The 15,950-nt window shown below is 45.1% G+C and overlaps 1 protein-coding gene across 1 annotated transcript in view; it reads right to left on the reverse strand.

Moving 5' to 3' along the window:
• LOC128206740 (sorcin-like) overlaps nt 1-15,950 on the reverse strand; it is a 39,775-nt gene that overhangs the window by 17,454 nt on the left and 6,371 nt on the right. The window contains exons 2-4 of the mRNA XM_052909449.1: nt 13,350-13,424; nt 12,564-12,639; nt 8,975-8,999 (exon numbers count right to left, since the gene is read on the reverse strand). Coding sequence (XP_052765409.1) covers nt 8,975-8,999; nt 12,564-12,639; nt 13,350-13,424 — 176 coding nt within the window. The remainder of the gene's footprint in view (nt 1-8,974; nt 9,000-12,563; nt 12,640-13,349; nt 13,425-15,950) is intronic.

A 15,950-nucleotide genomic window follows, 5' to 3' on the forward strand; every position in this document is an offset into this window, starting at 1 on the left:
TGGCCCTGGCCAATAGTTGTGAAACAGACCGTTCGTAAACGTGGGCTCTGGCCAATAATGGTAAAACAGACCGTTCGTAAACGTGGGCCCTGGCCAATAGTGGTGAAACAGACCGTTAGTAAACGTGGGCTCTAGCCAATAGTGGTAAAACAGACCGTTCGTAAAAGTTGGCCCTGGCCAATAGTGGTGAAACAGACCGTTCGTAAACGTGGGCTCTGGCCAATAGTGGTGAAACAGACCGTTCGTAAACGTGGGCCCTGGCCAATAGTGGTAAAACAGACCGTTCGTAAAAGTTGGCCCTGGCCAATAGTGGTGAAACAGACCGTTCGTAAACGTGGGCTCTGGCCAATAGTGGTAAAACAGACCGTAAAACGTGGGCTCTAGCCAATAGTGGTAAAACAGACCGTTCGTAAAAGTTGGCCCTGGCCAATAGTGGTGAAACAGACCGTTCGTAAACGTGGGCTCTGGCCAATAGTGGTAAAACAGACCGTTAGTAAACGTGGGCCCTGGCCAATAGTGGTGAAACAGACCGTTCGTAAACGTGGGCCCTGACCAATAGTGGTGAAACAGACCGTTCGTAAACGTGGGCCCTGACCAATAGTGGTGAAACAGACCGTCTTTAAACGTGGGCCCTGACCAGTAGTAGTGAAACAGACCGTTCGTAAACCTGGGCCCTGGCCAATAGTGGTAAAACAGACCGTTCGCAAACGTGGGCCCTGGCCAATAATTGTGAAACAGACCGTTCGTAAACGTGGGCCCTGGCCAATAGTGGTGAAACAGACCGTTCGTAAACGTGGGCCCTGACCAATATTAGTGAAATAGACCGTTCGTAAACGTGGGCCCTGGCCAATAGTGGTGAAACAGACCGTTCGTAAACGTGGGCCCTGGCCAATAGTGGTAAAACAGACCGTTCGTAAAAGTGGGCCCTGGCCAATAGTGGTGAAACAGACCGTTCGTAAACGTGTGCCCTGTCCAATAGTGGTGAAACAGACCGTTCGTAAACGTGGGCCCTGGCCAGTAGTGGTGAAACAGACCGTTCGTAAACGTGGGCCCTGACCAGTAGTGGTCAAACAGACCGTTCGTTAACGTGGGCCCTGGCCAATAGTGGTAAAACAGACCGTTCGTAAACGTGTGCCCTGGCCAATAGTGGTGAAACAGACCGTTCGTAAACGTGGGCCCTGGCCAGTAGTGGTGAAACAGACCGTTCGTAAACGTGGGCCCTGACCAGTAGTGGTCAAACAGACCGTTCGTTAACGTGGGCCCTGGCCAATAGTGGTAAAACAGACCGTTCGTAAAAGTGAGCCCTGGCCAATAGTGGTGAAACAGACCGTTCGTAAAAGTGAGCCCTGGCCAATAGTGGTGAAACAGACCGTTCGTAAAAGTGAGCCCTGGCCAATAGTGGTGAAACAGACCGTTCGTAAAATAAAGCCCTGGCCAATAGTGGTGAAACAGACCGTTCGCAAACGTGGGCCCTGGCCAATAGTGATGAAACAGACCGTTCGCAAAGTGGGCCCTGGCCAAAAGTGGTGAAACAGACCGTTCGCAAACGTGGGCCCTGACCAATAGTGGTGAAACAGACCGTCGCAAACGTAGGCCCTGGCCAATGGTGGTGAAATAGACCGTGCGTAAACGTGGGCTCTAGCCAATAGTGGTAAAACAGACCGTTCGTAAACGTGGGCCCTGACCAATAGTGGTGAAACAGACCATTCGTAAACGTGGGCCCTGGCCAATAGTGGTGAAACAGATCGTTCGAAAACGTGGGCCCTGGCCAATATAGCCACTAGTGGTGAAACAGACCGTTCGTAAACGTGGGCCCTGACCATTAGTGGTGAAACAGACCGTTCGTAAACGTGGGCCCTGATCAATAGTGGTGAAACAGACCGTTCATAAACGTGGGCCCTGACCAGTAGTGGTGAAACAGACCGTTCGTAAACGTGGGCCCTGGCCAATAGTGATAAAACAGACCGTTCGTAAACGTGGGCCCTGGCCAATAGTGGTGAAACAGACAGTTCGTAAACGTGGGCCCTGGCCAGTAGTGGTGAACCAGTACGTTCGTAAACGTGGGCCCTGGCCAATAGTGGTGAAACAGACCGTTCGTAAACGTGTGCCCTGGACAATAGTGGTAAAACAGACCGTTCGTAAAAGTGGGCCCTGACCAATAGTGGTGAAACAGACCGTTCGTAAAAGTGGGTCCTGGACAATAGTGGTGAAACAGACCGTTCGTAAACGTGGGCCCTGACCAATAGTGGTGAAACAGACCGTTCGTAAAAGTGGGCCCTGGCCAATAGTGGTAAAACAGACCGTTCGTAAACGTGAGCCCTTGGCAATAGTGGTGAAACAGACCGTTCGTAAAAGTGAGCCCTGGCCAATAGTGGTGAAACAGACCGTTCGTAAAAGTGAGCCCTGCCCAATAGTGGTGAAACAGACCGTTCGTAAAAGTGAGCCCTGGCCAATAGTGGTGAAACAGACCGTTCGCAAACGTGGGCCCTGGCCAATAGTGATGAAACAGACCGTTCGGAAACGTTGGCCCTGGCCTATAGTGGTGAAACAGACCGTACGCAAACGAGGGCCCTGGCCAATAGTGGTGAAACAGACCGTTCGCAACGGTAGGCCCTGGCCAATAGTGGTGAAACAGACCGTTCGCAAACGTGGGCCCTGGCCAATAGTGATGAAACAGACCGTTCGCAAACGTGGGCCCTGGCCAATAGTGGTGAAACAGACCGTGCGGTAAAGTGGGCTCTGGCCAATAGTGGTGAAACAGACCGTTAGTAAACGTGAGCCCTGGCCAATAGTGGTGAAACGGACCGTTCGTAAACGTGGGCCCTGACCAATAGTGGTGAAACAGACCGTTCATAAACGTGGGCCCTGACCAGTAGTGGTGAAACAGACCGTTCGTAAACGTGGGCCCTGGCCAATAGTGGTGAAACAGACCGTCCGTAAACGTGGGCCCTGACCAAAAGTGGTGAAACAGACCGTTCGTAAAAGTGGGCCCTGGCCAAAAGTGGTGAAACAGACCGTTCGTAAACGAGAGCCCTTGCCATTAGTGGTGAAACAGACCGTTCGTAAAAGTGAGCCCTGGCCAATAGTGGTGAAACAGACCATTCGTAAAAGTGAGCCCTGGCCAATAGCGGTGAAACAGATCGTTCGTAAAAGTGAGCCCTGGCCAATAGTGGTGAAACAGACCGTTCGCAAACGTGGGCCCTGGCCAATAGTGATGAAACAGACCGTTCGCAAACGTTGGCCCTGGCCAATAGTGGTGAAACAGACTGTACGCAAACGAGGGCCCTGGCCAATAGTGGTGAAACAGACCGTTCGCAAACGTAGGCCCTGGCCAATAGTGGTGAAACAGACCGTTCGCAAACGTGGGCCCTGGCCAATAGTGATGAAACAGACCGTTCGCAAACGTGGGCCCTGGCCAATAGTGGTAAAACAGACCGTTAGTAAACGTGGGCTCTAGCCAATAGTGGTGAAACAGACCGTTCGCAAACGTGGGCCCTGGCCAATAGTGATGAAACAGACCGTTCGCAAACGTGGGCCCTGGCCAATAGTGGTAAAACAGGCCGTTAGTAAACGTGGGCTCTAGCCAATAGTGGTAAAACAGACCGTTCGTAAAAGTTGGCCCTGGCCAATAGTGATGAAACAGACCGTTCGCAAACGTGGGCCCTGGCCAATAGTGGTAAAACAGGCCGTTAGTAAACGTGGGCTCTAACCAATAGTGGTAAAACAGACCGTTAGTAAACGTGGGCTCTAGCCAATAGTGGTAAAACAGACCGTTCGTAAAAGTTGGCCCTGGCCAATAGTTGTGAAACAGACCGTTCGTAAACGTGGGCTCTGGCCAATAGTGGTAAAACAGACCGTTCGTAAACGTGGGCCCTGGCCAATAGTGGTGAAACAGACCGTTAGTAAACGTGGGCTCTAGCCAATAGTGGTAAAACAGACCGTTCGTAAAAGTTGGCCCTGGCCAATAGTGGTGAAACAGACCGTTCGTAAACGTGGGCTCTGGCCAAAAGTGGTAAAACAGACCGTTCGTAAACGTGGGCCCTGGCCAATAGTGGTAAAACAGACCGTTCGTAAAAGTTGGCCCTGGCCAATAGTGGTGAAACAGACCGTTCGTAAACGTGGGCTCTGGCCAATAGTGGTAAAACAGACCGTTAGTAAACGTGGGCTCTAGCCAATAGTGGTAAAACAGACCGTTCGTAAAAGTTGGCCCTGGCCAATAGTGGTGAAACAGACCGTTCGTAAACGTGGGCTCTGGCCAATAGTGGTAAAACAGACCGTTAGTAAACGTGGGCCCTGGCCAATAGTGGTGAAACAGACCGTTCGTAAACGTGGGCCCTGACCAATAGTGGTGAAACAGACCGTTCGTAAACGTGGGCCCTGACCAATAGTGGTGAAACAGACCGTCTATAAACGTGGGCCCTGACCAGTAGTAGTGAAACAGACCGTTCGTAAACCTGGGCCCTGGCCAATAGTGGTAAAACAGACCGTTCGTAAACGTGGGCCCTGGCCAATAATTGTGAAACAGACCGTTCGTAAACGTGGGCCCTGGCCAATAGTGGTGAAACAGACCGTTCGTAAACGTGGGCTCTGACCAATATTAGTGAAATAGACCGTTCGTAAACGTGGGTCCTGGCCAATAGTGGTGAAACAGACCGTTCGTAAACGTGGGCCCTGGCCAATAGTGGTAAAACAGACCGTTCGTAAAAGTGGGCCCTGGCCAAAAGTGGTGAAACAGACCGTTCGTAAACGTGTGCCCTGACCAATAGTGGTGAAACAGACCGTTCGTAAAAGTGGGCCCTGGCCAAAAGTGGTGAAACAGACCGTTCGTAAACGTGTGCCCTGACCAATAGTGGTGAAACAGACCGTTCGTAAACGTGGGCCCTGGCCAATAGTGGTGAAACAGACCGTTTGTAAACGTGGGCCCTGGCCAGTAGTGGTGAAACAGACCGTTCGTAAAAGTGGGCCCTGGCCAGTAGTGGTAAAACAGACCGTTCGTAAACGTGGGCTCTGGCCAGTAGTGGTGAAACAGACCGTTCGTAAACGTGGGCCCTGTCGAATAGTGATTAAACAGACCGTTCGTAAACGTGGGCCCTGTCCAATAGTGATTAAACAGACCGTTCGTAAACGTGGGCCCTGGCCAATAGTGATTAAACAGACCGTTCGTAAACGTGAGCCTTGGCCAATAGTGGTGAAACAGACCGTTCGTAAAAGTGAGCCCTGGCCAATAGTGGTGAAACAGACCGTTCGTAAAAGTGAGCCCTGGCCAATGGTGGTGAAACAGACCGTCCGTAAACGTGGGCCCTGGCCAATAGTGGTGAAACAGACCGTTCGTAAACGTGGGCCCTGGCCAATAGTGGTGAAACAGACCGTTCGTAAACGTGGGCCCTGGCCAATAGTGGTGAAACAGACCGTTCGTAAAAGTGGGCCCCGGCAAATAGTGGTGAAACAGACCGTTCGTAAACATGTGCCCTGGCAAATAGTGGTGAAACAGACCGTTCGTAAAAGTGGGCCCTGGCCAATAGTTGTGAAACAGACCGTTCGTAAACGTTGGCCCTGGCCAATAGTGGTAAAATAGACCGTTCGTAAACGTGGGCCCTGGCCAATAGTGGTGAAACAGACCGTTCGTAAACGTGGGCCCTGGCCAATAGTGGTGAAACAGACCGTTCATAAACGTGTGCCCTGGCCAATAGTGGTGAAACAGACCGTTCGTAAACGTGTGCCCTGTCCAATAGTGGTGAAACAGACCGTTCGTAAACGTGTGCCCTGTCCAATAGTGGTGAAACAGACCGTTCGTAAACGTGTGCCCTGGCCAATAGTGGTGAAACAGACCGTTCGTAAACGTGGGCCCTGGCCAATAGTGATTAAACAGACCGTTCGTAAACGTGAGCCTTGGCCAATAGTGGTGAAACAGACCGTTCGTAAAAGTGAGCCCTGGCCAATAGTGGTGAAACAGACCGTTCGTAAAAGTGAGCCCTGGCCAATGGTGGTGAAACAGACCGTCCGTAAACGTGGGCCCTGGCCAATAGTGGTGAAACAGACCGTTCGTAAACGTGGGCCCTGGCCAATAGTGGTGAAACAGACCGTTCGTAAACGTGGGCCCTGGCCAATAGTGGTGAAACAGACCGTTCGTAAAAGTGGGCCCCGGCAAATAGTGGTGAAACAGACCGTTCGTAAACATGTGCCCTGGCAAATAGTGGTGAAACAGACCGTTCGTAAAAGTGGGCCCTGGCCAATAGTTGTGAAACAGACCGTTCGTAAACGTGGGCCCTGGCCAATAGTGGTAAAATAGACCGTTCGTAAACGTGGGCCCTGGCCAATAGTGGTGAAACAGACCGTTCATAAACGTGTGCCCTGGCCAATAGTGGTGAAACAGACCGTTCGTAAACGTGTGCCCTGTCCAATAGTGGTGAAACAGACCGTTCGTAAACGTGTGCCCTGTCCAATAGTGGTGAAACAGACCGTTCGTAAACGTGTGCCCTGGCCAATAGTGGTGAAACAGACCGTTCGTAAACGTGTACCCTGGCCAATAGTGGTGAAACAGACCGTTCGTAAACGTGTGCCCTGGCCAGTAGTGGTGAAACAGACCATTCGTAAACGTGGGCCCTGGCCAGTAGTGGTGAAACAGACCGTTCGTAAACGTGGGCCCTGGCCAGTAGTGGTGAAACAGACCGTTCGTAAACGTGGGCCCAGGCTAGTAGTGGTGAAACAGACCGTTCGTAAACGTGGGCCCTGGCCAGTAGTGGTGAAACAGACCGTTGGTAAAAGTGGGCCCTGGCCAATAGTGGTGAAACAGACCGTTCGTAAAAGTGAGCCCTGGCCATTAGTGGTGAAACAGACCGTTCGTAAAAGTGAGCCCTGGCCAATAGTGGTGAAACAGACCGTTCGTAAACGTGAGCCCTGGCCAATAGTGGTGAAACAGTCCGTTCGTAAACGTGAGCCCTGGCCAATAGTGGTGAAACAGACCGTTCGTAAACGTGGGCCCTGGCCAATAGTGGTGAAACAGACCGTTCGTAAACGTGGGTTCTGGCCAATAGTGGTGAAACAGGCCGTTCGTAAACGTGGGCCCTGGCCAGTAGTGGTGAAACAGACCGTTCGTAAACGTGGGCCCTGGCCAATAGTGGTGAAACAGGCCGTTCGTAAACGTGGGCCATGGCCAATAGTGGTGAAACAGACCGTTCGTAAACGTGTGCCCTGGCCAATAGTGGTGAAACAGACCGTTCGTAAACGTGTGCCCTGGCCAATAGTGGTGAAATAGACCGTTCGTAAACGTGTGCCCTGGCCAATAGTGGTGAAACAGACCGATCGTAAACGTGTGCCCTGGCCAATAGTGGTGAAACAGACCGTTCGTAAACGTGTGCCGTGGCCAATAGTGGTGAAACAGACCGTTCGTAAACGTGTGCCCTGGCCAATAGTGGTGAAACAGACCGTTCGTAAAAGTGAGCCCTGGCCAATAGTGGTGAAACAGACCGTTCGCAAACGTGCGCCCTGGCCAATAGTGATGAAACAGACCGTTCGCAAACGTTGGGCCTGGCCAATAGTGGTGAAACAGACCGTTCGCAAACGTCGGCCCTGGCCAATAGTGGTGAAACAGACCGTTCGCAAACGTGGGCCCTGGCCAATAGTGATGAAACAGACCGTTCGCAAACGTGGGCGCTGGCCAATAGTGGTGAAACAGACCGTTCGCAAACGTGGGCCCTGGCCAATAGTGGTAAAACAGACTGTTCGCAAACGTAGGCCCTGCCCAATAGTGGTGAAACAGACCGTTCGTAAACGTAGACCCTGCCCAATAGTGGTGAAACAGACCGTTCGTAAAAGTGGGCCCTGGCCAATAGTGGTGAAACAGACCGTTAGTAAATGTGGGCCCTGGCCAATAGTGGTAACACAGACCGTTCGTAAAAGTGGGCCCTGGCCAATAGTGGTGAAACAGACCGTTCACAAACGTAGGCCCTGCCCAATAGTGGTGAAACAGACCGTTCGTAAAAGTGGGCCCTGGCCAATAGTGGTGAAACAGACCGTTCGTAAACGTGGGCCCTGACCAATAGTGGTGAAACAGACCGTTCGTAAACGTGGGCCCTGACCAATAGTGGTGAAACAGACCGTTCGTAAAAGTGAGCCCTGGCCAATAGTGGTGAAACAGACCGTTCGCAAACGTGCGCCCTGGCCAATAGTGATGAAACAGACCGTTCGCAAACGTTGGCCCTGCCCAATAGTGGTGAAACAGACCGTTCGCAAACGTCGGCCCTGGCCAATAGTGGTGAAACAAACCGTTCGCAAACGTGGGCCCTGGCCAATAGTGATGAAACAGACCGTTCGCAAACGTGGGCGCTGGCCAATAGTGGTGAAACAGACCGTTCGCAAACGTGGGCCCTGGCCAATAGTGGTGAAACAGACCGTTCGTAAACGTAGGCCCTGCCCAATAGTGGTGAAACAGACCGTTCGTAAAAGTGGGCCCTGGCCAATAGTGGTGAAACAGACCGTGCGTAAACATGGGCTCTGGCCAATAGTGGTAAAACAGACCGTTAGTAAACGTGGGCCCTGGCCAAAAGTGGTGAAACAGACCGTTCGTAAACGTGGGCCCTGGCCAATGGTGGTGAAACAGACCGTTCGTAAACGTGGGCCCTGGCCAATAGTGGTGAAACAGATCGTTCGTAAACGTGGGCCCTGGCCAATAGTGGTGAAACTGGCCGTTCGTGAACGTGGGCCCTGGCCAATAGTGGTGAAACAGACCGTTCGTAAACGTGGGCCCTGGCCAGTAGTGGTGAAATAGACCGTTCGTAAACGTGGGCTCTGGTCAATAGTGGTAAAACAGACCGTTCGTAAACGTGGGCCCTGATCAATAGTGGTGAAATTACATGGATTATTTCAATGATGAAGTTCCACAAAATTTTGATATACACTCAAATACTTTTCCAGTCACAAAATAATAACGTAACATTAGCAAATAGCAACAAAAGAAATACAAAGTGGTGCTTACCTACATAATTCGCGACTCCAATTAACTGAAATGTAAAGCACCGTGTTTTCAGTTACTAGTATTAGTATTAACGTCTCATTTCAGTCCAGTCCTCTAAAGTGCCGGTTCGATCCCAGTTTTCGAGTGCAGGGCCCATGTACATGCCTCAAACAACAAGCATTCGTTACCCGTAGGCTTTTGTTTTCTAAAAACGCTTTTATTGTAGACGTTTTATGTCCAATATACATCATTTACATATATTGAAAGAAGGCATATGACATGGAGAATAATTATTTGCTTCAGTGTAAGATCATAATATATTTCACCGATTGAACACCAAAAGCTATATTTCACGATTGGCGTATACCTTTGATGTTAAAGATGTGATATTTATTGCGATCTTACACTGAAACAATTCATTTTATTATATGCCTAAAAGGGATTCAGCAAGACACTTAAGAGTAGCTTTACATAAAAGCGCGCCACATTTTATGTGAACGCAACGTCATTTTGGAAACCCAAATATCTTATACATATCATATAATGACTACATGGCCTTGGGGTTAATAAATCGTACCACGCCCATATAAAGTGTATTATTGGGAATATCTTCTTTACATGTATAAGAAATGTAAATACTTTCCTGCCAAAATAACAAGTATTATAAGTAAGTACAAGTTTCAGAATATCCTTGGAATTCCTAACATATGTGAAAATTCAGCAAACTGTGTATAGTGTACTACCTTAAATGTTACAAGTAGAGCTATCCTGGTTCTTAAATGTGCACCAGTGAATAGCACTGTCGCACAGGACCCCCATTTATCGTCCCCCTCTATCAAACGTTGGTGTGTAAGCTTTTTTATACTCGCACTCAGGCCTTGCCCAATCGGCGAGTGCTCCGATAAGAGCGTTACTCATTTTAGGTTGTTAGAGCATAGTGCACAGAATGTAACCCTAATTAGAGATACCCAGGTTCTGTTATTTATCGTGCACCAGTATATAGCACTGTCACACGGGACCCCCATTTAACGTCCTTTCCGGATGACGATTAGTATCTTTAGTGGAGCGGCGGGGAATGGAACTTGCGACCCCTGGGTTGCCATGCAAATGTATTACCAATAGACCACGGATCCAACACTAATCGTTCAAAAAATCATCTCTTTAAATACTACAGAGCAGAAGACGGTCACGACTCGCGAACGACATCAACAACAGCTAATCGATCAAAGATTTGCCTAAAAATGAAAAGACTAGTACTTACATACAATGCTGCCGATAGCTTAATCTAATTTTCTCAGCAATCAAACGACTTTTGAAAAGAACACCATTGCAAACACCTACAGAACCAGTGGCGGATCTATCGGGGGGCACATAGGGCCCATGCCCCCCCCCCAGCAGACGGGCAAGTAAAGTTTTTGGGGCACATCTATATTGATTTAACTGTAAAAATAACTTGTTTGTCACAATTTAAATTTTATGTCAGCATTTGAGCAAATAAACAACCTGATTATCGAGTATGATATAGTATTCGAAACGAAAAACGAAAAATGACATTCGATAAAAAAAAAATTGGCGCCGCATTTTACACAGACAGCTGATCAAAAGTAGACAACTATGGCTGCAGTTATACGCATAAGTTTACTGTTTATAAAATATATCATATTCCAGAAATATAAGTTGTTTTAAACTGTTAACATGTGCACATTATATTTTCGTCATTGCTTTTAATAATGTCATTCTGTGCCAACAAGATGTGCATGACGTGCATTAAACAAAAGTGTAAATTCAAAACGTTGCCGCTTTAAAACTTTCCATTTCGGCCTTTATTATCGTCTCGTTCTCTGAATTATGTTAGAGCCTTTGTAAATTAATTCATTATAATTTATTTAAAACCTTTTTTGGAATGTGTTGTCAAGTTGTTTTTAATTCAGTTAACTTAAATTTATAACAATGACATCCTAAGTTTTTTTGAAATGTTTATCTTAGTTAATGATATCTTTTTAATTCAATTTATCTGCCAAACATTATTGACAGTGAAGACAAATGTTAATTCCATGTCATTATATGATTTAAATAATGCATTCAAAATAAGTTTGATATGTTTATAATTAGTTGTGCCCCTCCATTTAGTCCTGGAACCGTCGCTGAGAACTATGGTTATCCTAGAATTTAACAAAAAGCTACATACCTCAGAATGAAATTAGCCATGTAAACCATGACTTGCTAGTGTCAAAAACAATATCAGACCGATGTACTAGTTAGTACTATCGCCATCACAGCCTGTTATCCGTGACTATCAATTGATTGTTGGTCTGTATTGTTTTAAAGTAGCTCACAATTTAAAGAAATATCCGCGCATACAAAAGAAACAAATATTACAGGAAAGGAAAATCCATAAACTCTTGCTTTATAAAAAAATCACAATATGTCAAGCTAAACTAAATATATTAAGTTTCTACCTTTTTTCTATTTTTAGTTCCAATGCCCTTGACTATATAACTCGTTTATATTGTCAAGGGACTTCAAAACCCAATCCCCCAAAAATGTTTCCAAAAACTTCATATATACCAAGTATGGTCACAATATGTCAAGCAAAACTAAAGGTATTCAGTTTCAACCGTATTTCAATTTTTAGTAACAGTGACACCGACCTAGACCTATTGGGGCCCTTAGCGCAATCAAATGGAAGGTCTCCATAAACTCTTCATTAAAACCAAGTTTGGTCACAATGTGTCAACCAAAGCTAAAGATATTCAGTTTCAACCTTATTTTTCTATTTTAGTAACAGTGACTTGACCTTGACCATAAGGGCCCCAATCGCAATCCAATGGAAGTTCTCCATAAACGCTTCCTAAATACCTAGCGTAGTCACAATATGTCTACCCTAACTAAAGATATTCAGTTTCAATCGTTTTCCTATTTCAGGTGACAATGGCCTTGATCTTGGCCCTAGGAGCTCCAAATGCAGTCCCATGAAAGGTATCCATAAACTTTCCTAAATACCAAGTTTGGTAACAATATTTCAACCCAAGCTAAAGCAATTCAGTGTCAACCATTTTTTTCATTTTTAGTAACAATGACATCACCTTGACCTTAAGGGGCCCAGAACACAATCCCATGAAATGTCTCCTTAAAACTATTCCTACATACAAATCTTGGTCACAATATGTCAACCCTAACTAAAGGTATTCAGTTCAACCGTTTTCCGATTTTTGGAAACAATGGCTATAACTTTAACCCTAGGGGCCCCATAATCAAACCCATGAAAGGTCTCATTAAACTCTAAATACATACAAAGTTTGCTCACAAAATGTCAACCCTAACTAAAACTATTCTCAGTTTCATAGGTGAGTGTGATGGCCCCAACCGAACAACGAAGTACGTCAACTCATTAAACATGTTCTGAGTGAGATATGAGGGGTTCTAAGGTATTAAACTTTCAAAATTACTGTGGTATAAAACATTTTCACTTGCACAGCGGGCTAGCTACTTTTGATTTTTACTTACCCACCGTAAACATGACCCGGCGCTGGCAATTAAGCGTTTTTCCATGTATTTACGGGTACGTGTATCTCGTTGAAAACAAATAGTGTAATGATATGAAACTTACTGCCATAGTAAGCCCGTATGGATTGCGTCTCGTTCAAAATGCTGCACAAATCTTCTGACTGTATGCCCTGTGATCTCTGAAATACACGACCTTTGTTATGCACCACTAGAACAAGCAATACATACACGTCGGCACTATAATACTAGTAATCGTCATTAATCAAATGCATCACTCACGGCGTTGTGTTTTTCACAAAAATAACCATCAAGGATGTAATTGCGGTCGAAAATTACGTGTCTATTATTTTAAATACGCATTTTGATCATATAGAGCGAACTCGATGGCAGCTAGTCAAATATGGAAACAATCAGGTGGTTTGACCTGTTGCCTTACCACAACAGTAAGCTTTTTTTATATAATTGCCAAAAATAGGTTTAAACGAAATCAGTCTAAGCCGAGCTTAGTAGATTGAACGAAAAAGGGCATTTATTCAAAAAGTGTTTTAAAACTGTTATAAACATGTAGTTTTTACCGAGAGATTTTATCCGGTGGATAAACTTTTAAAAGCAAACACATACGTGAGTAGTCACTTTGTTGGCCTTGGATTTGCATAACAACATGGTATTCCAACAGAATAGTTTTGGCCTCGAATTGTTTGACCTAATGCCAAAGAGTAAGAACATATTCATACAACATGTTGGCCTTAAATTTGTTGATGTATTGCCATGTGATTACATATTTACTCACTGTGGTGGCCTCTGATTTGTCACCGTGTTGACCGTAGTGACACTGGGTTAACATATACTAACTCACGAAGGGCAAATGTGTGCAATCAAATGTACTCACCGTGTTGGCCTCGGATTTGTTCACGTAGTGTGCAAACAGATTCGCCAGCTCATCTTCCGCACTCATATTATATGCCTGAAGTATCATAAAGTTTATCTTAGAATAAGAGAACCAACGAATGAACATCCAAACAAACACGTATAAATGCACTGGCAAAATATCAATATCCAGTGCATATATACATGTATATTACAGTGTGTGTATACCACGTGATAAATAACGTCATATATGCTACGTCGGACGGCAAAAAAATTGCTTAAAATGAAGACTTAAATCGAAGATAACTTTTCATTTACAACACCATTTTAAAAGAAACAAAGGGCAGTCTATGCCGCTTAAAGAGTCCCGCATTTGTATTATTTCCGAAATATGATGAGGTCCTTAGTTTCATCAAACACTCCGACAAACCTGTTTCCAAAATAATGTTATGACAGTGCTCCGTCAGACGGCCGTATTGTGAAAAGGTTTGTCGAAGTGTTTTAAGAAACTAAACTCGCAATCAAACTCTGGTAAAAAAAACGAAGGTGGGGCACTGTAAGCGGCGTAGACTGCGCTTTGTTTCATTTAAAATGGTGAAGAAATAGTGAAGTTATCTTTGTTTAAAGTCTTTTTTCAAACCAAAATATTGCCTTCCGACGTAGCATTTATGACGCAATTTATCATGTGGTACACACACTGTATTAGGATGTTCATGCATTGTGTGTTTCTCTTATTCTCGTCTCCGTGATCCACGTAAGAGCAATGGGATTAGACACCAGATAGTCCACGTAAGAGCAATGGGACTAGACACCAGATGCTCCACGTAAGAGCAATGGGACTAGACACCAGATGCTCCACGTAAGAGCAATGGGACTAGACACCAGATGGTCCACGTAAGAGCAATGGGACTAGACACCAGATGGTCCACGTAAGAGCAATGGGACTAGACACCAGATGGTCCACGTAAGAGCAATGGGACTAGACACCAGATGGTCCCAAAATCGGCAAATACCGAATTTCCTTAAAACAAGCCTTTAATTGTCAATACGATCCAGTATTTGGCCGATAATACATAATTTTACATTATTTAAAGAATAAACGCAACATCACGTTGCCCTTCGAGCTGTCTCAGCGAAGTATCTCCTTTTAAAAATAGCGCTAAATGGTTTACCAATTTAAATAAAGCGCGGAATGGATATTTTCCGAACACCTTGCAACTCACGGGATCGTTTTCACACACTAACCTGCCAATAAGCGTTCAGCCATCTCGCTGTCATATTAAGCAGTATTGATCATTTTCAAAGGTCCGTTTTGGGAAACCATGAATTGTAAATATTTAGCATATGCAAGTCACGTTATGATCAAGTGTCGATAAATATAACAATGCTATTTTTTAGACTTACTGGGTAGATAAACCTAATAGATTTCGAATTGGAAAAATACGCTGCAAATGATAAATGTGTCGTAAGATATGTGAAACATCAGTAAGTAAGATTCATGGTACCTTATAGCACTAAGTATACACACGTTAATGAAACAAGGAGTTATATTGAGACACATGGTATTTTACAGCAACAAGTATACAAACGTTAATGCAACAAGGAAGTATTGAGACACATGGTATTTTACAGCAACAAGTATACAAACGTTAATGCAACAAGGAAGTATTGAGACACATGGTATCTTACAGCAACAAGTATACAAACGTTAATGCAACAAGGAAGTATTGAGACACATGGTATCTTACAGCAACAAGTATACAAACGTTAATGCAACAAGGAAGTATTGAGACAAATGGTATCTTACAGCAACAAGTATACAAACGTTAATGCAACAAGGAAGTATTGAGACACATGGTATCTTACAGCAACAAGTATACAAACGTTAATGCAACAAGGAAGTATTGAGACACATGGTATCTTACAGCAACAAGTATACAAACGTTAATGCAACAAGGAAGTATTGAGACACATGGTATCTTACAGCACTAATTATACAAGTGTTAATGCAAAAAGGCACCGTGAAGCACTGAGTATATAAACGTTTATGCAAAAAGGGGCTTTACTTTGCCACATGTTCAATTTTACAGCACTTATTCCCCAAATTCCCCAAATTAAAGTTATAGTGTAAGGTCCATATCGTCCGGTTTCCACTAATTGTCACTAAATTTTGTACAGGTTAAATGACATCAAAGCAGGAGTTCATTCCAATCAAATCACTTTGCCCCAGTCAGTACTTGAAGAAACAAAATGCCATTCTGTACCCTTTAATATGATACTAAACTAAGTATTTATCTCCACAAGAAACAGTTACTATGGTATGTCAAAACGGAAAACCTTAAACACTTTATGATCTATCCTTAAGCACATTGCGCACGCGCACAAAAATATGCAAGGTGCACTATTTGTTTTATTAAAGGGAGGAAAATGTTCAAAACACATATTTTTCAACATATATGTGTATGTAACGCCCCCTGCTATTCAGAATTATCAAACAAACAGAGTTCGTCGCAAGGTACGGCGTTAAGTAAGTCAGACGTATTAACGCCCGTTTTTACTCTTTACAATTTAATAATAATCTAATAGTTTGGTTATTTACTGTGACATTCTGTGATGCAAAATG

Source organism: Mya arenaria, chromosome 1 (assembly GCF_026914265.1).
Source record: "Mya arenaria isolate MELC-2E11 chromosome 1, ASM2691426v1".
In the NCBI taxonomy this organism is placed as follows: Eukaryota; Metazoa; Mollusca; class Bivalvia; order Myida; family Myidae; genus Mya; species Mya arenaria.